This window comes from Herpailurus yagouaroundi, unplaced genomic scaffold (genome assembly GCF_014898765.1).
Source record: "Herpailurus yagouaroundi ecotype Mexico unplaced genomic scaffold, PumYag 77, whole genome shotgun sequence".
NCBI classification, from domain to species: Eukaryota; Metazoa; Chordata; class Mammalia; order Carnivora; family Felidae; genus Herpailurus; species Herpailurus yagouaroundi.
In genome coordinates, this window is record NW_024412388.1 from 78,313,881 (window position 1) to 78,335,157 (window position 21,277).

Genomic DNA, 21,277 nt, shown 5'->3' on the forward strand with positions numbered 1-21,277 from the left:
TATTAAAAACAGAATGTGATTAAAATTATAATTATGTTAACAGGCATATTTTATAACTTTTTATCAGGAATAACCTCAGTCAAAGGAGATAACAATGGGGCAAGAATTATTTTGTACTGTAATTAATTAGTGCCTGAAAGTTCAAAATAGGCTTCAGAAACTCACCTAGAATATAGGGGATCTAGAGACAGATGCCGAAAATAAAATATACCATTGGTGCCTTCACTCCCTTCTTCAAAACTTCTGTTAATTCACCCAACGCATGAACAGCTCCCTCCCTCCTACACAAGTAGGGTTGTACTGTCTCTGCCTCAAGTCAGCATATATCTTTATTTTCATTTCTTTTCAGTTCAGCGCACGCACACACACACACACACACACACACACACACACACACACACTCACTTACCTGTAGGGGTTAGAGCTGGGGGTAATTAACTCAATGATGTGTACTTCCTTATCCTGGGGCTGGCTGGATATCACACAACCCTCCGCTGCTTTGGGCTGAAGGTACTCAGCAAGGTAATTGAGCGAGAGAAAATTCTTCCCTATGTTGCACGTGGGAGGGAACACTTGATCTGAAAGAAACACAGGACAATTCATCACACCACTGAGCTACACGTTATCAGACTCGAAGGGAAGAAGGTGATAGTAACTGAGCAACTGCAGGATACAGGGAACCACAAGCCCTAGGGACGGCCTTAGAACTCAACCACTGCCTTCAAATACCTCCCCTATGGTCACCAGTGACCTCCTACTGACCAATTCTAGTGGCCTCTTTTGGTCTAAATCCTTTCCTTTCCTGTTTTCTGTGATACTGCATTGTCCTCATCCACATCCTCTGACTTACCTCCCATCTCTTTTACTGGTTCCCCCTCCTCTGCCCATTCTTTAGACACCAACGATCCTCAATCTTGGGTGCACACCAGAATCTACCTATTTGGACCCCATCCCAGAGATTCTGAGTCAGAAGATCTGGGGGGCAGGGTGGTGCTAGGCAGCTTTCTTTTTGAAAAGCTCCACAGTTGATCTTGATACAAAACCAAGGCTAAGAACTCAATTCCTTCCTCAATCTTCTTTTTGTCTCCTAATCTTCCCAAATGACCTCAACTGCTCCTGGGGCTTCAACCTGTACCTAGATCATGACTCCTTTTCTGAGTTGCAGTCCTGGGCTGGCATCTGTCTACCAAGTACCTCTCACCTAAAAAATCCAATAGTTATTTCATAGTCCACATACTCAACACTGAAATCAATTATCTATCCAGATATGCTCCTCCTTGGATATTTGCTACTCCAATTAATAGGGGGATCAACCACCTAATCAATTCTCTGGCCTGCTATGTAGAATGAATCATTCCCTCATATTTATTCATCACAGCACTACAGATCTAAAGACTGAAGGAGGGAGTTTGGGGGAAACAGTGAGGGCAGACTTTCACTCTTTCTCACAATCTCGTTACAGATGACTAATGCTTTTATAACACTTTACAGTTTACAAGGTGCTTTTGCAAACATCTCATTGTGCTAAGGGCTGCTCATCACCTCCACCAGGGAAAGCGATACAAGTACCAAGAGTCTAAAGATACTCCCACAAGGGCACATGCCGTTTACACAGCACTGAGGTTGATGGGATTTCCAGCCAGCGGTTTAAATGTTTAAACAGAACTTGAAACTGCTGGCAGGGTGACAGCTGGGACCAGTGTCAAGGAAGTTCTAGGTGTAGCAAACTTTTTTTCAGAAGGGGTAATTAATCAGAGCCCTGGCACTGTAATGAAACAAACTTCTGCCTCTTTCATTTAATGGACAGGATGCTAGGGTTCAAATACACATGCAAGTCTCACTCAGGAGAGAGGAATCAGCTCAGGAGGTCCCAAGATTGGTTTGGTACTGCCCTGCCCCCAACCCCCACCAAGCCTGGGTATCAGCGCACACTGTGGCATCATGGCTCCATGCACCAGGCCTAGAACAGAGGGGACCACAGGAGCTCACAAGGCCCCAGGATGCAGGCTCCTGCAACAACAGACCTGGATCCTCCCTCTGCACTCTTCCCTGAAGACCCCCTTAGAGAGAAGAGGCCAGGGCTCCACTGAGGCACCTGGAGTGGCCCCCCCTCCACGTCTGCTGAGGGTTTTCCCGGATGAACAGATGAGGAATGCACACCCCATAGCTGCAGCCCTGCGGACGCCTCCCCCAGATCACAGGATGGAAAATGATACTACGGTAGCAAGACCGAAATTTAATCAAGAATCAGGGGGTGTGTGCATTGGCCAGCGACAGGCTAGTCTGGAACTCCAGAGACTAGGACCCTCTTGGGACTCTGGCCTGTATATTCAGTTCAGTTCATAGGTGGGTCTGGTTTGCATCTGGCATGTAGTAGGCATATGGTACAGGTGTCCCGAATTAACAAACAATGAGGTGAGATTTGAGACAAATACCAAAAATTCACCCACGTTGTGACCCTCCTAAGCCACTAGGAAAGGTTTGTTTAAAAGTTGCTATTATTGAGGTGCCTGGGTGGCTGGGTTGGTTAAGGGTCCAAGTCTTGATTTCAGCTCAGGTCATGATCTCAGGGTTCCTGCGATCGAGCCCCGAGTCAGGCTCTGTCCTGACAGTGCGGAAGCCTGCTTGGGATTCCCGCTCTCCCTCTCTCTCTGCCTCTCCACTGCTTGGGCGCTCTCTTTCTCAAAATAAATAAATCAAAACTTAAAAAAAAAAAAAAAAAGTTGCTATTATTAAGGGCTCAAGTCCCAGATGCCATTGTCACTAGGTTGAATAAGCTGATCATTTTCTGTTGTGTATACATGTGTGTGCCTGAGTTTTTTTCCCCCCCCAAATGACCTTCCGCATGCCTGGCATCAAAACTTATACCAACTGCCAAGTAGAAAGGAAACCACAAAGGGGAATACCCGGGTAGAAACCTGGCAAGTTTTGGGGGTAGGGGGGTGGGGGGAAGTCACATGCTTATTTGTATTTTAGGAAAGGTTTGACGACTAACTTTGCGACTTGGAATGATATACTCTGGGAACCTAGGAAGTAATGCAAACTCCTTGTTTTCCTGCTGTGGAAACTGAGGCTTACGTGGCAAATCAGAGGGGTGCTGGAAGTCTCACAGTTAATGAGACAAGTTGGAGTAAGAACGGAAAGTCCTCAATTCTTCCATTCTAGGTGTACTGGTTAGAGCAGCAGTTCTCAAACGTGAGCACATATCCGAATCACCAGGAGTGCTTGTTAAATAAAACACAGACGGCTAGACCCTACTCCCAGAGTTTTCAATTCAATTGGTCTTGGGCGGGCCCAAGAATTGGCAATTCTAACAAGTTCCCAGGTGATGAGGATGCTGCTGGGGCACAGACCACATTTGAGAGCCACTGGGGATAGAACAAGAGGAGACTCTGCTCCTCTTGCTTGGGATCTTGGCTTGGGATCCCTAGAGGTAGCTAGCGAGAGATGGGCAGGTTCTGGGAAGCTGGCTGATGAGTCCTGCTCAGTGAAGCCTGATCCATGGTGACAGACAACATCACCCTGTGGTCCACCGACCTAACCAAGGAACCTCACTTCCCCCAATGGTTGTTCTCCATGGTGTATACCAGTGACTCATACCCGACTCGTGTATGGAATCAAGTTTCAGGGGCTCCAAAGGTGTTACCAAGGAGTCACCAGTTTTGACTGGACTGGACTGGACATGGGGGCCTTGAGTTCGTTCCTGACTCAGTGTGTGGCCCTGGGGAAGTCACTTAACCAACCCTCACTCTCAAGGCAGGCAACAGCTGTGCATAAAAGTTCCCGCACTGTCAAGAGAACAGCTCAACAGCTCTAAATGTTACTGTAACACATTTTCTTATGGTAACAAATTCCAAGTGGGAGGGGGGCAGGTGATCGATATCCTTTTACGCTACTAGAATTCTGCTTCAGAAATGCAGGCCATGCACCAGAGCTTAGAACTTTTGTTAAAGAGGTTTTGCATTTTGTTCCAATGGGAGCTGACCTCTATTACAAGTTACCTAACCACCTAACAGTTCAGTAACAAACTCCAGCTTTTGTATCCAACACTCACCTAAAATTCTTCTCTCTACTCTGCTAAACAAGTCTTTCCACCCAGGTGGCCTACTTGTATTATCAGGCTGTGCCTACTTAGCTAAGACTTAAAATACAGCATCAGGAAACAAGCATTAGACTCGAGAGTCAGGAAACCTGGGTTTGAATTCTGACTTCACCACTTACTAATAATGCGGATTTGAGCAAGCTAGCTTAACCCACCACTAACCCCTCTGTAAAAGGGTGGAAGTAATGGTTTCCTCGTAGGATTACTGGTGAGGTTAAGTGGGGTACCTGAGAAAAGAAAGCACCTGATGTGGCCTTTGCACTTAGCACATACTCCAACATCAGAGTCCACCTTTCCTGCAAATGTCAAACAGCCCAGGTTTAAGAACGGGCTGGAAACAAGCATTCAACGAGCAAGGCTGTGCTGCCATGCTGTCTGTGAAAGAGGTGACAAGTGCTGTCGAGTTCAACAGAAAGCAGATGGACGCTGAAGACCTGAAATGCAGTTTTCACATACTCACCTGACTATAACAAGGACTCATTCACAAGAGTTGTTATTTCTAGTAACTAATGGGGGTCTCCAAATATATACAACTAAAAATAATGATGAAAGAAGTTATTTTTAAAAATGTGCTTTCAAACTGAGTTACCAGATATTTATATCCTTCTGCAAGGCAAGGAAATTAAAACGGGCAAATCTCTTATCAAGGCCACACAGTTCCTTTCTCCAATAATTTGTCCTTGTAATGGGCATTAGTATTAAAAATATATTTAAGCACTTTTCTGCTGCTATTGTCCAAAATTTAACCCACGTCTCAAGACCATAAACCAACACTGGCTTCAAATGTTTGCAGATCAACAGGTAAGAGGAAGCCCTAACTGTTGGCTCAGCCGGCCAACTCCTCCTCTATTCCATTAGTGATCACCTCCTTTCCTTTACTTCGGATTCTCACCCTTCATTCACTTCCGATTTCTGTGTGTGGACGTCTTCTAAACCCTGCACCACAGCCTCCTCTCCTCTCTCAACCATGCTACTCCCAACATCCTGCTTGGCCATTACCAGGCCTGTTTCCTCAGAGAAAAAAGAAAAAAAAAAAAGGGAAGGAAGGAATGTGAGGGGAGCAGGCCTGGTGATCTCTCAGGTCCCTGCCAGCTACAACATTCTGTAATTCTAGGATTCCTTGCCCTAACCACCTGGTCTGTGAAAAGAAAACAAGTGACTGTCATAAATCAGTCATTAACTGAAACCACGTAAAATTTACCTTCCCCCACTTTAACGTAAATGTTTCTTGCTATCTTGAGTTCAGTGAATGAAGTGACTGCTCCGTACTCCTTTCGAGCCCAACTTAGCAGACGGTCGTTTCTATAAGGGAATCTCTTTTCTTCTGTTTTTGCTGACAAGGAGAAGTTTCCTGATGAAAACTGGACCATGGAACCCTGAGACACCTAGAGGAAATAGAACAATGTACATGTTTAATATGGTACAGTCACCTGGAGCTGAATCATAATTAGAGAAAGCACGTATCAGACAATGGGTATTTGTCAATCCAACCTCTTTCTTCTCTTTGTTATACAGGTGGGTCTTTTTTCAGCAGCTGATTCAAGAAACAGTCCCAAGGCTACTTCTCCCAGGAAACAACAAAGCTAGCAGTGACGCAAAGAACCACTGGTATTTTTAAGAAACCAGTGACGCAGGATTGTGCCATTAGAATTTGTAAAGAACTCTGTGATAAGAGACTGCAGAGTGCACTGTGAGTTATCACAAGAATGATCATTGCTATTTTTCCTGATATCTCAGTTGAAGGCCAGCCTTTCAAGTAGAGTTTCTAGCCTAGCGGAAACTAGGGAGTGTGATCACGGGCTTGTCATGGGCTTCAAGATCAGGGCAAGCAATCCAAAGTCCAGTTAGCAAGTAAACCTGATGTCCAGGTCTTCCATAACTGCAGCCTCTACTGACAGCCACCATCCCAGAGACACTGGTTTGTGTTGTCCTGGGCAATGAGATAAAGAGAATGGCTGGAGGCTGTCAGTCTTCTACGACGTCGCACTGCTGCCTAGAAGTGAGATAAATGTATGTTACAGTTTATTTTGTGAGACCCCCAAACACCCACAGATAATGAAGTCAAGAGGCTGTTAGACTGATCCTAATAAAACTTTCAGGATGATTTATGCAAGCACCACATTCCTGCTGGATGCATCTAGACAATCGCTGACCTAGCACATCATGGTATATATAATTAACACATACAAAGGAGGAAAATTATCATCTTGCTGCTGCACTGCAATCAAATTTAGTTGCTGGTGAAAATATGCACATGTCATCTTAATTGGCTAGCATTTATAAAAGTAACTGATTTTATGAATGTCAGGGTGAAACTTCAAACTGTCAGCAACAAGGTTCACAAATTCCCAAGCCACACTGCTATAAATGTATTAAATTTCACATTAACTATTTCTCATTAACAAAGAGCAAAGGAGTTTCCGAAGGGGGTTACAAATAACCGGACTAAAAGCAGGCTGAGGGCAGGGGTTTTGCTTAGGGTTCTATTGCTTACAGCGATGTTTGCAACCTTAATGCACAAACAACATAGTACGTACCCCAACTATGTGCTAGGCACTGTTATTTTCTATTCAATTATACACAGGTACAGTAGTCCCCCCTTATCTTTGAGGCATATCTCCCAAGACCCCCAGCGGATGCCTGAAACCACAGACAGCAGTGAACCCTATGTATAGGAAAAAACCCATGTTTTTTCCTATACATAACTACCTATTGTAAAGTTTAATTTATCAATTAGGCACAGTAAGAGATTAACAATAATAGCTAGTAATAAAATAGAGCAATTAAAACAATATGTTGTAAATAAACGTGGCCTCCCTTTCTCAAAACATTTTACTGTACTGTATTCACCCTTCCTCTTGCAATGTCAGATGATAAAATGCCTACATGAGCAGATGAAGTGACAGTGTTAGGCTACTACGGACCTTCTGACAATTCATCAGAAGAGGAGCATCTGCGTCCAGACTGCGACTGATCAACAGTAACTAAAACCATGGAAAGCAAAACTTTCAGATCAGCAGGCACTACTGTGTATATTTAAATGCTAGCAAAGACGTTCTTCGCCAAATTGATTCCATGACCTACTAATGCTGTGGTCTCACTCTTGGCTGAAAAGCAGAAGCATCTAAGAGCTTCTAAATATTATGAGGGCCAGGCCACACCCAAGACCAATGAGAACCTTTGGGCTGGGACCCAGACCTCAGATCATTTTAAAGCTCCCTGAGTGATTTCAAAGGTCAGCCCTGGTTGAGAAGCCCTTCCTTAATTGGGACTGAGTGATCCGTAATTTTAAAAGCACTATTATGGGTCAGGGGCAGCGTGGGCACCTTGCAGCTTCCTCTCTACCAGTGGTTCTTCACTGGGGTGATTCTGTTCCCCAGAGGACTTTCGGCAACATCTGGAAATATTTTTGATTGTCACAAGTGGGAGGGAAGAGCTACTGGCATCTGGCAAAGAGGCCAGGGATACTGCTAAACGTATCACGGGGGGCAGCCCCCGTGACAAAGATGACCCAAAATGTCGACAGTACTGCGCCTGAGAGATCCTGGTCTGACTGAACGTTGCTAACATTCAAACGTCTACTGGATCCCCAGATTGAATCCTCAAGTTGACAGTCATCTCTATGCTAGAATTTGGGCCGTTAGGTACTTAATAAAGAGTAAGAGAAGCTTCCTGGTTTAGGAAGCCCAAAACTAATCATTACTAAGCTGGACATAAACCATGGCCTCTAACAATAGTTACCACCTCATGCACACCTACTATGTATCAGGTACCACGAAGTGCTGCGAAGAACGCTAATGACATTTGCAAAATATGTCCTGATGCCAGTTACATATAAACAAAATCAGTGGGGACTGTCCAGTTTTAACCTTGTTTTGAACAATGCCCGCAGAAGAAAAAGTTCCTGAACCATTTACCTGCCAAACAATAACCATGCCAACATATGTATAAACCCTCTGAGACTTAGCTACTCACCAACACTGAACTTCAGTGTTTATCTGATTTTTATGACTGAGGCACTGTAGTAAAATCTTCTTTTCACTGAAAACCACTTGTGCTAAAAAGTCATTTTTATCAAGCCTGTCACCAAAAAACCCACAACAGTGCAAAGGCCTTTGTCCTTCTGCCAGCACAGTTCTGAATGTTTCGGCAAGTATCCCTGGATGTTCCGCTCCTTTTGTCCTCATTCAGGTTACAGCCATAAAATAAAGCACTTGAGTTTTAAACACCATGTACCTAGAGTACATTTCTTCGGAGTAGAAGGTGGGGTATACAGTGTAAGAGAGAAATAAGGAGCAACTCCCAAATGCATCCGAAAGTAACAGAAAAGCGATACTAGGGCATGGCTGATTCTTCAAGAAGGGGCAACTCCTGGCTGATCCCTCCATGTACCACCAACCCTGCTCCAGTCTGTCTTCTCTGGGGGCCAGCAGCAAGGTTCATCCACTCACAGCTGAGGAATTTGGAAAAGGAGTTAACTGCCGCTCCTCAGGCACATTCCAATAAGAAGAAAGCCAAGCTGCCAGAGGCAGTGAAATGTCCCTGACTGCAGGTCAGTGGAAATTTTCTGCTGCAGCACTGGGTTAGTCAGCACTCCTCCTGATCACCAGTTCTCCTGGCTCTGACAAAGTTGCACGCCGACAAAAGTCGGCCCCAACCCCCACCGAGTTTTAGAAGGTGTTGTTATTTCCATCTGATCCTCAGGATGACCTATGAGCTAGGTTACTAGGATTTCCACAGTGGAGAGGAAGAAACCTCAGAGAAGCTAAATGGCACACACAAGGTCAGAGGATCGGCATGGGAGGAAGACCAAACAGGAGACTTCAGACTCCTGGTCATAGTGAGCCTCTGTGCTAACTGTGCCAGAAAGAAGACCTCATCAGCTCCCGAGGCAGATTTCTGTTCTATCTGTAAGATTTGCCTTCTACCCATGTGTCTGAGCTATGCCTTCCAGAGGAAGAATTCCTTCCTCCTTCCTCCACGAGATAAGCCTTCAAGCATCTGAAGATGTCAGTTGACTCCAATCCTGACTCTACTTCTTCAGAGCACTATTTCCAGCCCCCTCACCTCCTCCTCAGATACTGTGGTTATCAGTTCTTCACCAGCATAGTCCCTGAAATGTGGTGCTCAGGACAAGACTTGGGGTTTGGGGTGTGGTCTGACAAATGCACCGTAATGGTTAATTATATGCCAACTTGCCTGGGCTATAGGGTGCCCAGTAATTTGGTCAAACATAATTCTGAGTATTTCTGTGAGGGTGTTTGTGGATGAGATTAACATTTAAATCAGTAGACTAAGTTAAACAGACTGCCCTTCCTAAGGTGTGTGGGCTTCATCCAATCAGTTGAAGGCCTGACCCCACCCCCGGAATAAGCCCTTCCAGGTTCTACAGCAGCCTGTTGGCCTTCAGATTCAAATCGGGGCATGGACTTTGCAGATTCTGGACTTGCCAGCCTCCAGAATCACAGGAGCCAATTCCTTACAATAAATCTTTTTCTACATATATGTGGACACTGCATGCAGCCCAGAATCACATTAGGTTTTCTATCAGCTGAACTCTGCTGTTATCTCATATTCATTAATTTATACTTCAAACATACACCTGCCAAATATTTCTTGAGCACCTCCCTCATCTGTGCCGGGCACTGTGTTGGAGGTGCTGGGATAATCGCACAGAAAGGTGACAGATGAAACTCCCCGGCCTTGTGGAGCTTACAGTCTGTTAAGGAAGCCAGAGGAGCACAATAAATAAGCGAAATATGTAGTATCCCAGGAGGCGCTATGGAGCAAAATAAACTGAGAGAAGGGAAGGCTTAAATGTCATGGGGAAAGTCCAGCTGAGAAAGTCACAGCATAAAGCCCTGCGGAGGTCAGAAGGAAAAGCATCTGTGGTTGAAACAGCAGCGCATGTAAAGGTCTGGCAAGGGGAAGGGAGAGAGGCGGGGCCGGTGTGGCTGGAGCACCGGGAGGGACAGGTAGATGAAAAGGTCAGAGAGGTCACAGAGCCGAGAAGGTCCAATCTGACCTTGCAGACTGCCACTAAGGACTATGGTGTTTAGTCCAGGTGAGATGGGACACCACTGAAAGTTCACGAAAACATCTAAAAAATTTTTACCTCTGGCTGCTGTGGCCAGTCTAGATGGAAGAGCAGCAAGAGCAGGAGACCAATAGTAGGCTTCTGCAATAACCTCAGGGAGAAAGAGCAGCATCTCACGCCGGGGAGGTGGTGGTGGAGATGGTGGCACCTAAATCCCCAGGGCTCATTTTACCGGGTTGAGGCTCTTTCTATCCTTCCCTTATAGCAGTAATTCTTTCATAGAAACACAAAGTCTTATATTTATTCCTTAGACCCATATTTCAAATCTGTGTCGGACACATAAAAATCCTTATTCTGGGGGCGCCTGGGTGGCTCAGTTGGTTAAGCGTCTGACTCTTGATTTCGGCTCAGGTCATGACCTCACGGTGGTGGGATCAGGTGACACATCGGGCTCTGTGCTGAGCATGGAGCCTGCTTGGGGTCCTCGCTTTCCCTCTCTCTGTCCCTTCCCCGCTCATGCTTGCACTCTCTTTCTCTCTCAAAATAAATAAATAAACATTTAAGGAAATCCTTATTCTGTTAGCTGTCAATATCACTGAATTGCACATGCGTGCCTTCTATACATTCATCTAAATACTTGAGCAGTGGAATAAGACCAGGCTAAGGTCTGTGACTTACAGGTATACTCCCATGCTGACCCAAAGATGCTAAACAGCACATGCTGGGGTCCCAGGTTGTTCATCAACTACAAAGTAACCCCATAGAACTGTCCTCACCTGGTCTGTAAGGGCATCATGCTAGAACCTGTTAAGAACCCTGCTGAAATAAACACATGATCTATCACTGTCATCCCCCCTACCATCTGGCACTCTAGTCTCCTACCTGATCTTCATGGTATGGTATCCTTATTTGAGTCTGGATTGGGTTACAGTCTGTGGAAGAACACAGACATAAAGAGAAGAGCAAAAAACAATATTTTTCTAATACAAGGAGGGGCTACAATCACCACTTCAAGGAAAATAACTATGAGTGAATATGGAAATGTTTTAAAAAATGTTAAGAGCAAGGATTTTATATTTGGATAAAATGGCAGGTATTTTCTTTTACTCCACCTTATTGGTGGGTTCTTGCCATGCCGCCACCCCATTTCTGGCCCTGTATCTCAAGACACCTGCATCTCAACCACTAGAGTAACTCCCTATCTTCCAATCTGGTCTCCTTCCATCACTCCTCCACCCTGTTGCTGGGAGATCTTTCTAAAGAGTAAACTCATGACGATGCAGGACAGTATCTAAGCATCTTAAATGGCATATGACCAGAAAGGGCCTCTGCCTGCCCCACTGGCTACCACTCCCCCATGTACTCACCATATGGAATCGCTTGGTGGCAGAACACATCCTGCTACTTGAGGCTCCTGAGTCTTGTTACATCCAGGTCCCTCCCACCTGGACTGCTCTTTCCAGCCTTCCTCATCTGGTAACTCTCCTTGAACTTCCACAGAGCCACCTTCTCTGTGAAGCCTCCCAGACTCCCCTTCTGTCTTCAGGGTGGAGCAGCGCACAGGTGCCTTGTCAGACCTCTAGTCGAGCCCCTCTCTCACATGAAATGTGACTCTTTATCAGCAAAACTGATAAAGAAAAACAGCTCAAGGGTCAATCAAGCACTTTGCTCATTCTAAATCTCCGGGGCTTGCGTGGCATGGAGCTTGGCACAAAGCAGGGACTCCATAATTGCTTGCTGAATGAGAATCGGTTCTGTTACTTACAGGAAAGGATATGCCATAGTTTCTTCATTCCTGTAACCCAAACTCCTTACTTCTCTCACTGCCTGTGGAAATGCTCTTTCAGCCAACATTTAAAGCCCATGATTTGCCTTTTCACCCAATACCTCCACCTAAAAACAAATTCTTACATCATTCCATGTCCTCCCTTGAATTCAGCGAACTTTCCTCCTGCTTGCTAATTAAAACCCAATCCTCTGACATTCCCTGACATGACAAACATCTCCCCGTGGGAATGAACGGAGCATAGAGCTTTAAGAATCCCGATCCTTGGCAAGAAGGGGCAAACGTGAAGCACTTTACTGCCCAACAAACCCCAGGCTACTGAGATGCACACTGAGCCACCTCCCGAATGCTCTTCCCTACTTAAACCATGCACAACATTTGTATTGTAGATTCTGGTTATGCTACCAGATTTTTTTTTAAAGAGCAGAACATTACTCTATCTGCCAGTGCTGGGAGTTTTATTACAAGAACTTACGGCTAGGCAACGAGAGCCAAGTTTATTATTTTTTCTGGATCAGATTCAACAACCTTGTCCAAAAGAGCAAGAAAAAAGCAAAGAGGCAACCAGCCCTTTTTGTTTCCACACCTGCATTTAAACTTTAACTCTTAAAGTCCTAAGCAGATCCATGGAAGCCTCAAGATTTATCTCCCAAGTTCTAGTGAGGTGAACAAATCCTAGCCGATGGGTGCAGTCACCATTTTCCTGGAACTGAGGCTCTCTGTTTTAGCACTTAACTCAGCACATCAGCTGACTCAGAGGCCTGGTGGTTGCATCACAGTATCCCTGTGGGCCTCCCCCGAGTTAGTTTGGTCTTCGGTGAGGGGGGAGAGAGAAGGTAGTACCATACTATAAGGATTCACTCATCCTATGCCCTTCCCCTCCCTTTCCTCTATCCCCTCCCCACTGCCCTCACCTTACGAAGAATGTTCCCTGATGAACAGTCCTGATAAGGAAGTCCCATCTAGGGGCACCTGGGTGGCTCAGTTGGTTAAGCATCTGACTTCGGCTAAGGTCATGACTCGTGGTTTGTGAGTTCAAGCCCCGCATTGGGCTCTATGCTGACAGCTCAGAGCCTGGAGCTTGCTTTGGATTCTATGTCTCCGTCTCTTTCTGTTCCTCCCCTACTCATGCTCTGTCTCATAAAAATAAATAAACATTAAAAAAAAAAAGAAGTCTCACCTGAAGTTTCTCCTCACCCAGTCACATGTTATCTTCTCAATGGGGCCAATTAAAAATTACAATCCAACCACCCAGCAGCCCCCACTCTAGCAATCCTGATACACCCCCAAACCTGCTTTCCATGTTCTTGGAAAGTCACCTTCTAAACTACCATATAATTTACTTATTTATTATGTTTATTGTCCATCTCCTCCTACCAGAATGTAAGCTCCTTCAGAGGCTGGGATCTTTGCTTTGTTCATGGGTATACCTGATGCACCTAAAATAGTGCTGTATTTAGAAAAGATATTCAAGAAGTATTTAGTGAATGAATGAATCTTGAGGTCCAATCAACTGGTAGTACCTGCCTAAAGTTCTGTGCTAAGAAGGACTCTGAGGTCATTCACATACGGAAGTAGTGGAGAAATGAGAACGAGCACTTTGATCAGTCACGTGTCTGCCAATGGCTCAGAGCACCCTGTACCTGCTCTATAGCTGTCCAATACAGTAGCCACACTCCATTGAACACTTGAAATATTGCTAAATAAACTGACCTGTGTTGCAACTGTAAAATACATACTAGATTTTGTACTGTGTCATATAGTACAAGATTAAAGAAACCTCAACAATTTTTTATTGATTATGTTAAATGCTATTATGTAGATATACTGTGTTAAATTACATATGCCATTACAAATAATTTCACTTATTTCCCTTACTTTTTAACAATATATTTTTATGTTTATTTATTTGAAAGGGAGAGACAGAGGGAGTAAGAGAGAGGGGGAGAGAATGAGCATGTGTGGGGGGAGGGGCAGAGAGAGAGAGAGAGAGAGAGAGAGACAGAGAGAGAGAGAGAGAGAGAGAGAGAGAGACGGAGAGAGAGAGAATCCCAAGCGGGCTCCATGCTGTCAGTGTACAGCCAGCCTTGGGGCTCGATCTCACGAACCTGAGATCATGACCTGAGCTGAAATCAAGAGTCAGACACTTAAGTGACTGAGCCATCCAGGTGCCTTTCCTTTCCCTTTTAAATGTACTAACAGGGGCGCCTGGGTGGCGCAGTCGGTTAAGCGTCCGACTTCAGCCAGGTCACGATCTCGCGGTCGGTGAGTTTGAGCCCCGTGTCAGGCTCTGGCCTGATGGCTCAGAGCCTGGAGCCTGCTTCCGATTCTGTGTCTCCCTCTCTCTCTGCCCCTCCCCCGTTCATGCTCTGTCTCTCTCTGTCCCAAAAATAAATAAAAAAACGTTGAAAAAAAATTTTTTTTAATAAATAAATAAATAAATGTACTAACAAAAGATTTTAAATTCCCTCTGTGGTTCACATTTTATTTCTATTGGACAGTATTACTCCAGGACCTCCTCCAATATGATTGTAAGGAAACACTGATAATATCCATCTAGCCATCTGCTTCTTGATCTGGTCTCAGAACATAAATTAATGTCAAGAAGCCATCTCAAATCCAATGCTTCACAAAGTGTGATCCTTAGACCAGTATAATCATCCTGGAGATTCCAGGATGGGTGGGAATGTGGGGTCCAGGAAACTGCATTATAACCTTCCTCCCACCACCCCATGATTCCAATGCATAGCTGAGGATCATTGCTGTAGGCCACAGATACAAATATTATTTAAATTTCAAATAATCTTTGTGAAGCAAACAGGAACAGGATTGCAGCATGGTGATCAAGTATGAATCTTCTCCTCTGCAGTGGTAGAAAAAAGAAAAAAAAACAAAACAAGACGAGAGAGTAAAGCCAAGTCATGGATAGAGTCATCTTCTTGCACATCTGAAAAGAAAGAAATGGGCCTTGTGAAATCAGAGGAGACACAGCTCCCCAAAGATGAAGAAAAGCCTGCTGACATCGCAGAGGAAAATCTGTTCCAGGAATCACATACACACGCCCTATAGCTCAGCTGTGGTCCATTTGGAGCTTGAGCTGTGGCTGGTGAGCGCCTGCTATTCAGGTTACAAAGCTCCTTGGGGCTGCTCTGCTCACACACCCAGCTTCACACATTTACATGACTTTGGCGTTGATGAAAGTGCAGCGTGTGGACAATCAGGATCAGCTCCTCTCCCCTTGCCCTGTCCGTAACTTTTACCATTCCTATTTCTTTTCCCTGACTCCTGTGCAGACAAATCTCTTTTTGGAGTTGCCTGACTGGGAAAATAGAGCATAACAAGGAAAACAAAAAAAGCAAAGAAAAACACATCGACATTTCCAAAACACCTTTGGTGTCAAGTATTTGCTAGTTCCTTCCATTCTAGAGGGGAAAAAAGACGTAAAGTAGAATAGGCATTTCTCTTGAATTTAGGTTTTTATATCAATAGTATTGATGGCAGATGGGTCCTAGAATTCATCTAACAGTGCCCACACAGAAAGGCATTGAGATGATGCTTTGGTGTATTTTGTGCACAAAGTCCATCCAGTAAAAACAAACTAACATAAAGTACTGGAACAGTACTGAAATATTTACCTCCCAAATGAGGACTAAACCCTACATTCTGAAAGAGGAAAATCACACGTTTTTCCTACCCAATTCCTGGGAGGGCTGTGCTTGCCTATTTCCTCCAAAGCCACGTGAGGTGAAATATGATCTGAAACATGTTTTCTATTAACCATATATCATGACTCAATGCTTTTTTTTTAAGTTTGTTTTAAAGAAATAATAACTTCCATGCCCATGAACCTACAGTCTTAATTTGTAATGCTACATATTCATGAGCCATGTGATTATGGCATCTGCCAATCATGCATTCAAGAAACACAAATCCATGCAACCATTTAAAAATCTTGGGTGATTTTAATTTTGTATCTAAAACCAGATTACCTTCTTCCTTTAAAATGACTTAAAACTAATATTCAACACTTTTTCTCAAAACATTCATGATGGTCACCCTCTGCTTTTAATTTTTATTTTTGCTGAAATGGAATATAGAGAACTAAAGGATTGAAACAGCCCTCTGTTCTTAACACCCAACATGTTTACACATGCCAAGAACAAAGCTCTGAGATGCAGCCCTCTCACTATAAACACGCACAAACTTGAATGTAAGCCACTACAAAAGCAATCCTCTAATCTCCCGTGGAAATGTTACAGAAACGATAGTATATGTGAATATACAAAGGGAAGCAAAATATGTCACTGCATCTGAAAGACAGACTCAGTCCACACAGGTTACCAAATTAATGAAGCATGAGCTGCTTTACAATGTAGAGTTTTCCAAAGTAGAGTCCCAGGTCACAGAGGGACCCTTGATGGTCTTACAAAATGAGCTCTCCAGATTCCTAAACTTACCTTTCTCATCTGCCAGTGTTAGCAGGATTTTAGGATGAGCGTGATTCAAAATTTAAAGCGTACTTGCCATCTAAAGGGTATTTTTCCAGGAAAAAACAAAATGTTGACATCATTATCATCACTTGCCATGATCCTCTATCTGTTTTTGCCCTCCAAACATGCTTCTGGGAATCCCTAGCTAGGGAAGATTCTTTTATTTTTCTTTTAAGTTATATCCAATCTGCCAACCCAGGTTCAAGAGCACAAATTGAACTTTGTAAGTGCTTGGCTCCTAATAGGTTCCTAGAATTCTCTTTATAGTGTTCCTCTTCATCAAATATATAATCTAAGTTCTATTTTACAGACAAGGAAATTAACGCTCAGAGAAGCTACAGGATCGGCCCGAGGCACACAGCTGGTAGAAAGCAGGCTGACAACAGAACCAGAGGCTTTCTTTCCCATTAGAGAGCTGTTTCTACTCCACTACCATGGAGTGGTCAACTACTGAACTCAAGAAATCAGTAGATCTGGGTAGACAGAGCCCCACCTTAGCCTCCTATCAACAGAACACTGGGAGAGAATAGCCATGAAGGTTCTTACTGATCACTTACTAAGTGAACGTTTCATAGATTCTGAATCTTCACATGGGACAACTGAAGATACTAGTGCTCTGAGAGGTTACATAAAGCCCCAGATTGCATAGCTTTAGCAAGGGACAAGTGCAGAATTAAAATGTCTATTAGACTCCAAAAACTATGCAATACAAATCCAGGCTTTTAAGAGAGTGAAAAGGGAAAGCAGTAAGGCAAAGCAGGGGACTATGTCCTTTCCTGATGTTTGCATAGAGATTCCCCCGTTCTGTTTGGTTATTTCCTTCTCTTTCTCCCCCTTCCCCAGCAGTCTAAGGAGTTCAGCTGGAAAAAGTAGGGGAGAGAAAATGGAAATGGAAGGGGCAGACAGAAATAGTGATGACTGTTATGGGAACAAAGTAATTACTTGTTGGGAAGAAGAAAGATTGGGTATAGTAAACAACAAAAGCTGCCAAAGGATCTGAAATCATTTGAAGAGAAACTATGGTAGACCTAGGTTGGCAAGAATTATCAGGGTGTATAAATTTAAGATATAAATGCTCCCTGTGATGGTCAGTTTTATATGTCAACTTGGCTTGGCTATTATTATTCCTATTATATCCTATTATTCAATCAAACTCTAATCTAGATGTTGCTGTGAAGGTATTTTGTAGGTGTGATTCACAGCCATAATCAGATAAATAAATAAGGGCAATTATCTTAGATAATCTGGGTGGGCCTGATTCAATCAGTTGAAGGATTTAAGAGCAGGGCTGAGGCTTCCCTGAGAAGAAATCCCACCTGTGGACAGCAGCTTCCACTCAGGCTGGAGAGTTCCAGCCCTCCTTCCTGATCACCAATCTGCAGATTTCTGCCATGCCTTGTCTGTCTCCACACGGCATAAACCAATTCCTTGCAAGAAATCTCTTTATGTATATCCCCTACTGGTTCTCTTTCTTTGGATAACCACTGACTATTACAGCTTCTGTGAATGGCTGATGAAGGCTTGAAGAGAAATGGAGCTGCATATTCTGGCCAAGCAACCCCAGACCTAAGAACAGTTTAGGAAAAAAAGGTTCTAAAGGATATTTCCTTCAGGGGTGCATGATGGAGGTAGGGCCTTCAGCCCCAAGAATGGCTGGAGCCCTCTTGACCTTCCTAACATTAGCTCTCAACCAAAGGCAGGCCATGTTTCTACACTTACATCCATTTTCCAGGCCACCCCGGATGAAGAAATAAATGATCCTAGAGGGTGAAAGACAGAGGGCTATGCAGGGTATTCTGGTAAAGCTTTATTCAGAGACAAGCTAACCAGAGGAGCCTGGGGGACAATGTTGTTGGAAAAAGGATCAAGAAGCAATTTTAACACCCACACCCAACTGAAATACTGGCATTACCTAGATCCCAGTACTGTAGCAAGCCATTCACGACACACTGCTGAAATGAAACCAGAGAGGCAATTTCACGCCAGCTCCTCACTGGATCTGGTGGTGAGTGATACCCTGATTTGGCTCTTCAGGTTCAATTCTGAAGCCCTTGTCGCTGGGACAGTCATTAGTGGTTCCAGGCTGGAGACCAGGGTTACAGAGGACATCAAAGTCACACCCTTGAATCAAGTGGTGTGACTGTCCCCAGTGAGGTCTCCATTTACCTTTCTGAAAAGTAAGGGGCACTTAGATTATGTACGTCCCTCAGGAGGCCATCCAGCTACCTTCTTTGCACTATCTGTGACTGAGGGATGATGGCAGGGGCTCTAAGCAAAGGGGAAAACAACTGGAGAAAAAAACAGCTCAAAACACCAGGGGGTTGAGGGGGGGTTAGTCGCTTTTGGAATGCTATTTTTAAGGTGGCAGCCTCAGTGACTAACCTCCAGTCAGCGGGAGGGCAATGACTGACACTAGTTCAAAAGCTTCACACGGTATCTAGGAAAACTATTGTTATATGTAGTTGGTTGTGATCAGGGCAATGTCCTGCATCTAGATATCAGGGGAAATCGTTCAACCTAAATACCTTCCCTCTGCAAAAGGAAAGCCCTGGGTCAGACGACAGTGGACAATTAAATTCCAATATCCCTGGCTACACCAATGTGCTCCCATTCAAACCCCGGATCAAAGTCCAAGATAGGAGATAAAAGGGAGAAAGTAGGGAAAAAGGTAACCCAAACTACTAGTCCTTATCATTAAAAAATACTTATTATTATTGCTAACATTTATCAAGCACTTACTATGTGCCTGGCACTATTCTAAGCACTATACATGGGTTATACATGCCATTTATTTACTAGCTGTGTGATCAGGCACAAATTAACTTAATCTCCCTTTGTGGAAATGATTTCCTCATGTTAAAATGAGGATAAGAATTGTACCTACTTTACAGGCTTGTTATGAAGGTTAAATAAGGTAATATATGTGAAGTACTTGGAAGAGTGCCTAGCACATGGCTCATGCACTAAGTGTTTGTCAAATGTACACATACATGTATACATAGCCTCACAATGGGCCACAAGGGTTGTCTGGCAGATCATAAGGTTGACAGGCCATAATTCATTCCTCACTATGCCTGGACTGTAGCCTTCTTGTCTGAACTTCCAGAAAAGGATATATGAACCCTGTTTTCAAGGGCTGGAGCAGTGCTGGCTCCAAACAGTAGCACTGAACATCACCCAGCAGCCTGTATCAGCCAGAAACTATAGAATCTCCAGAACAGACTATGTCATAAACACAGAATGGCTAGAGATCAAATGAGCTTTTGTGGGCTTTTGGCAGAGGTGGCAGATGGCTAAGCCCCTGACTTTCAGGTATACCCTGGGTCCCAAGATCACAGTTGTGTCATTCGCCACCGAAACAGGACAAGGCAGGAGAGTAAGGAGGACTCCCTGGCCTGGTGGCATTAAGAGGCCATCTGAGGATAGGGTATTAGCACCAAAGGCAAAAACCAAGGGCAAAAACTATTCTCGGGATATAAATTCTACCTTGGACAAAGAAACAAGAAAGGCTAAAGGGACCCCTTCCTCTGCAGAAATCCACTTCCAAGCTAGGGGTTTGGATGATGGAGGTTTAGAGTGTCGGCGCTGGGCTGCCTCAAATAAGTCCAATGACTCCATTCCCAGGAAGGAGTCAGGCCATCATGCAGTCCCCATTAGAGATGGGAACTGCAGGCCACCTGTGGGGAATGCTTACCAAGGGCCTCACTGTCTGCAGTGAGAGGACCATGGCACAGCCACAAGCTTTCAAGCTGACCTCACCAGAATCTCCCAGGAGATAAGTTTCTCCCCTTCCTATTACACGAAAAATTATTCTGCAACCTCCCTTAACAAAACACTCACTTTTTCTACCAAACAGCCCCTTGCAAGCTGCCTACCACATTAACCAAGGGCACCAGACATATGATGTTTGATACAATTGCCCAAAGCTTGGGAAGGGCAGATCCATCAGGTTGCCAGAGTAGCCTTAGACAGCAAAGCCTTAAAGGAAGGAATGGGACTCTACACGAAGAAACCTACCTTCTCTCCTTGGTAAAATAGAGTTTATTTAACCTCAATTTGTTGAGTGAAAGCAAAGCCTTCACAGAGCTGGAGCCCAGGCCTGCACACAGACATGACACAGAAAGTCCAGTGGAGCCAGGAAAAGTCTACGCTTGCGTGAACCCTCCAGGACAGGATGTCTCAAGCGGGAAGAATACACCCAGGCAAACCTCACAAGGCCAAGGGGCCACTCACTGGCAACATTCACAAGCCTTAACCCAGCAAGTTAAGATAATCCTAGGAAGTCTTCCAAAAAACTCTTTCTGGACCAGGATTACCAACTGAAACTGGACTCATTCCAATGCTCTAATTGCCACAGTGACATTTAGGAAGAGCTCTCTTGACCACAAATGGGCCAGAAACTCATTCCTACGAAATATGGTAGTTGACTGACCCTAGTTCATGAGAGGATCAAGCCCCTTACAATTAGGGCTCTTATGGACAAGCCACAAAACCAACAGATAAGCAGCCTCTGGAACAAAAATGCATGGTACACAACCACTCGGAATATCCCAAAGGGCACAGTGAGTCATTCCACAAGAGACATTTTTTAAAAAGAAGAAGAACCAATCTTGAAATGTTTAGTTATTTAATCTGTCTTTGAGAGAGAATTTGTTTAGGGGAAAGCCTAACTGGAAAATCCAAAATGGTATATCTAGAGCCCTAGTCTATACACTCCTAGTACACAGGAGTGACATTCCTGGTTGAGCAAAAACCTATTCTTGTGTCCGCAACCCCGACCCACACTGCTCCTCCGTCAGCCTCACCGAGGGAGCTGCCTTCATTGCATTTGGAAGAAGAGAATTCTCATTTTCTCCAATTTT

The 21,277-nt window shown here is 44.3% G+C and overlaps 1 protein-coding gene across 4 annotated transcripts in view; it reads right to left on the reverse strand.

Moving 5' to 3' along the window:
• The window catches only part of TGFBR3 (transforming growth factor beta receptor 3), a 205,943-nt gene that overhangs the window by 44,936 nt on the left and 139,730 nt on the right, over positions 1–21,277 (reverse strand). For all 4 annotated transcript variants that reach the window (XM_040470959.1, XM_040470957.1, XM_040470958.1 and 1 more), the window contains 2 exons: positions 5,304–5,487; positions 410–578 (listed from right to left, as the gene is read on the reverse strand). In XM_040470959.1, the coding sequence (XP_040326893.1) occupies positions 410–578; positions 5,304–5,487 (353 nt within the window). The remainder of the gene's footprint in view (positions 1–409; positions 579–5,303; positions 5,488–21,277) is intronic.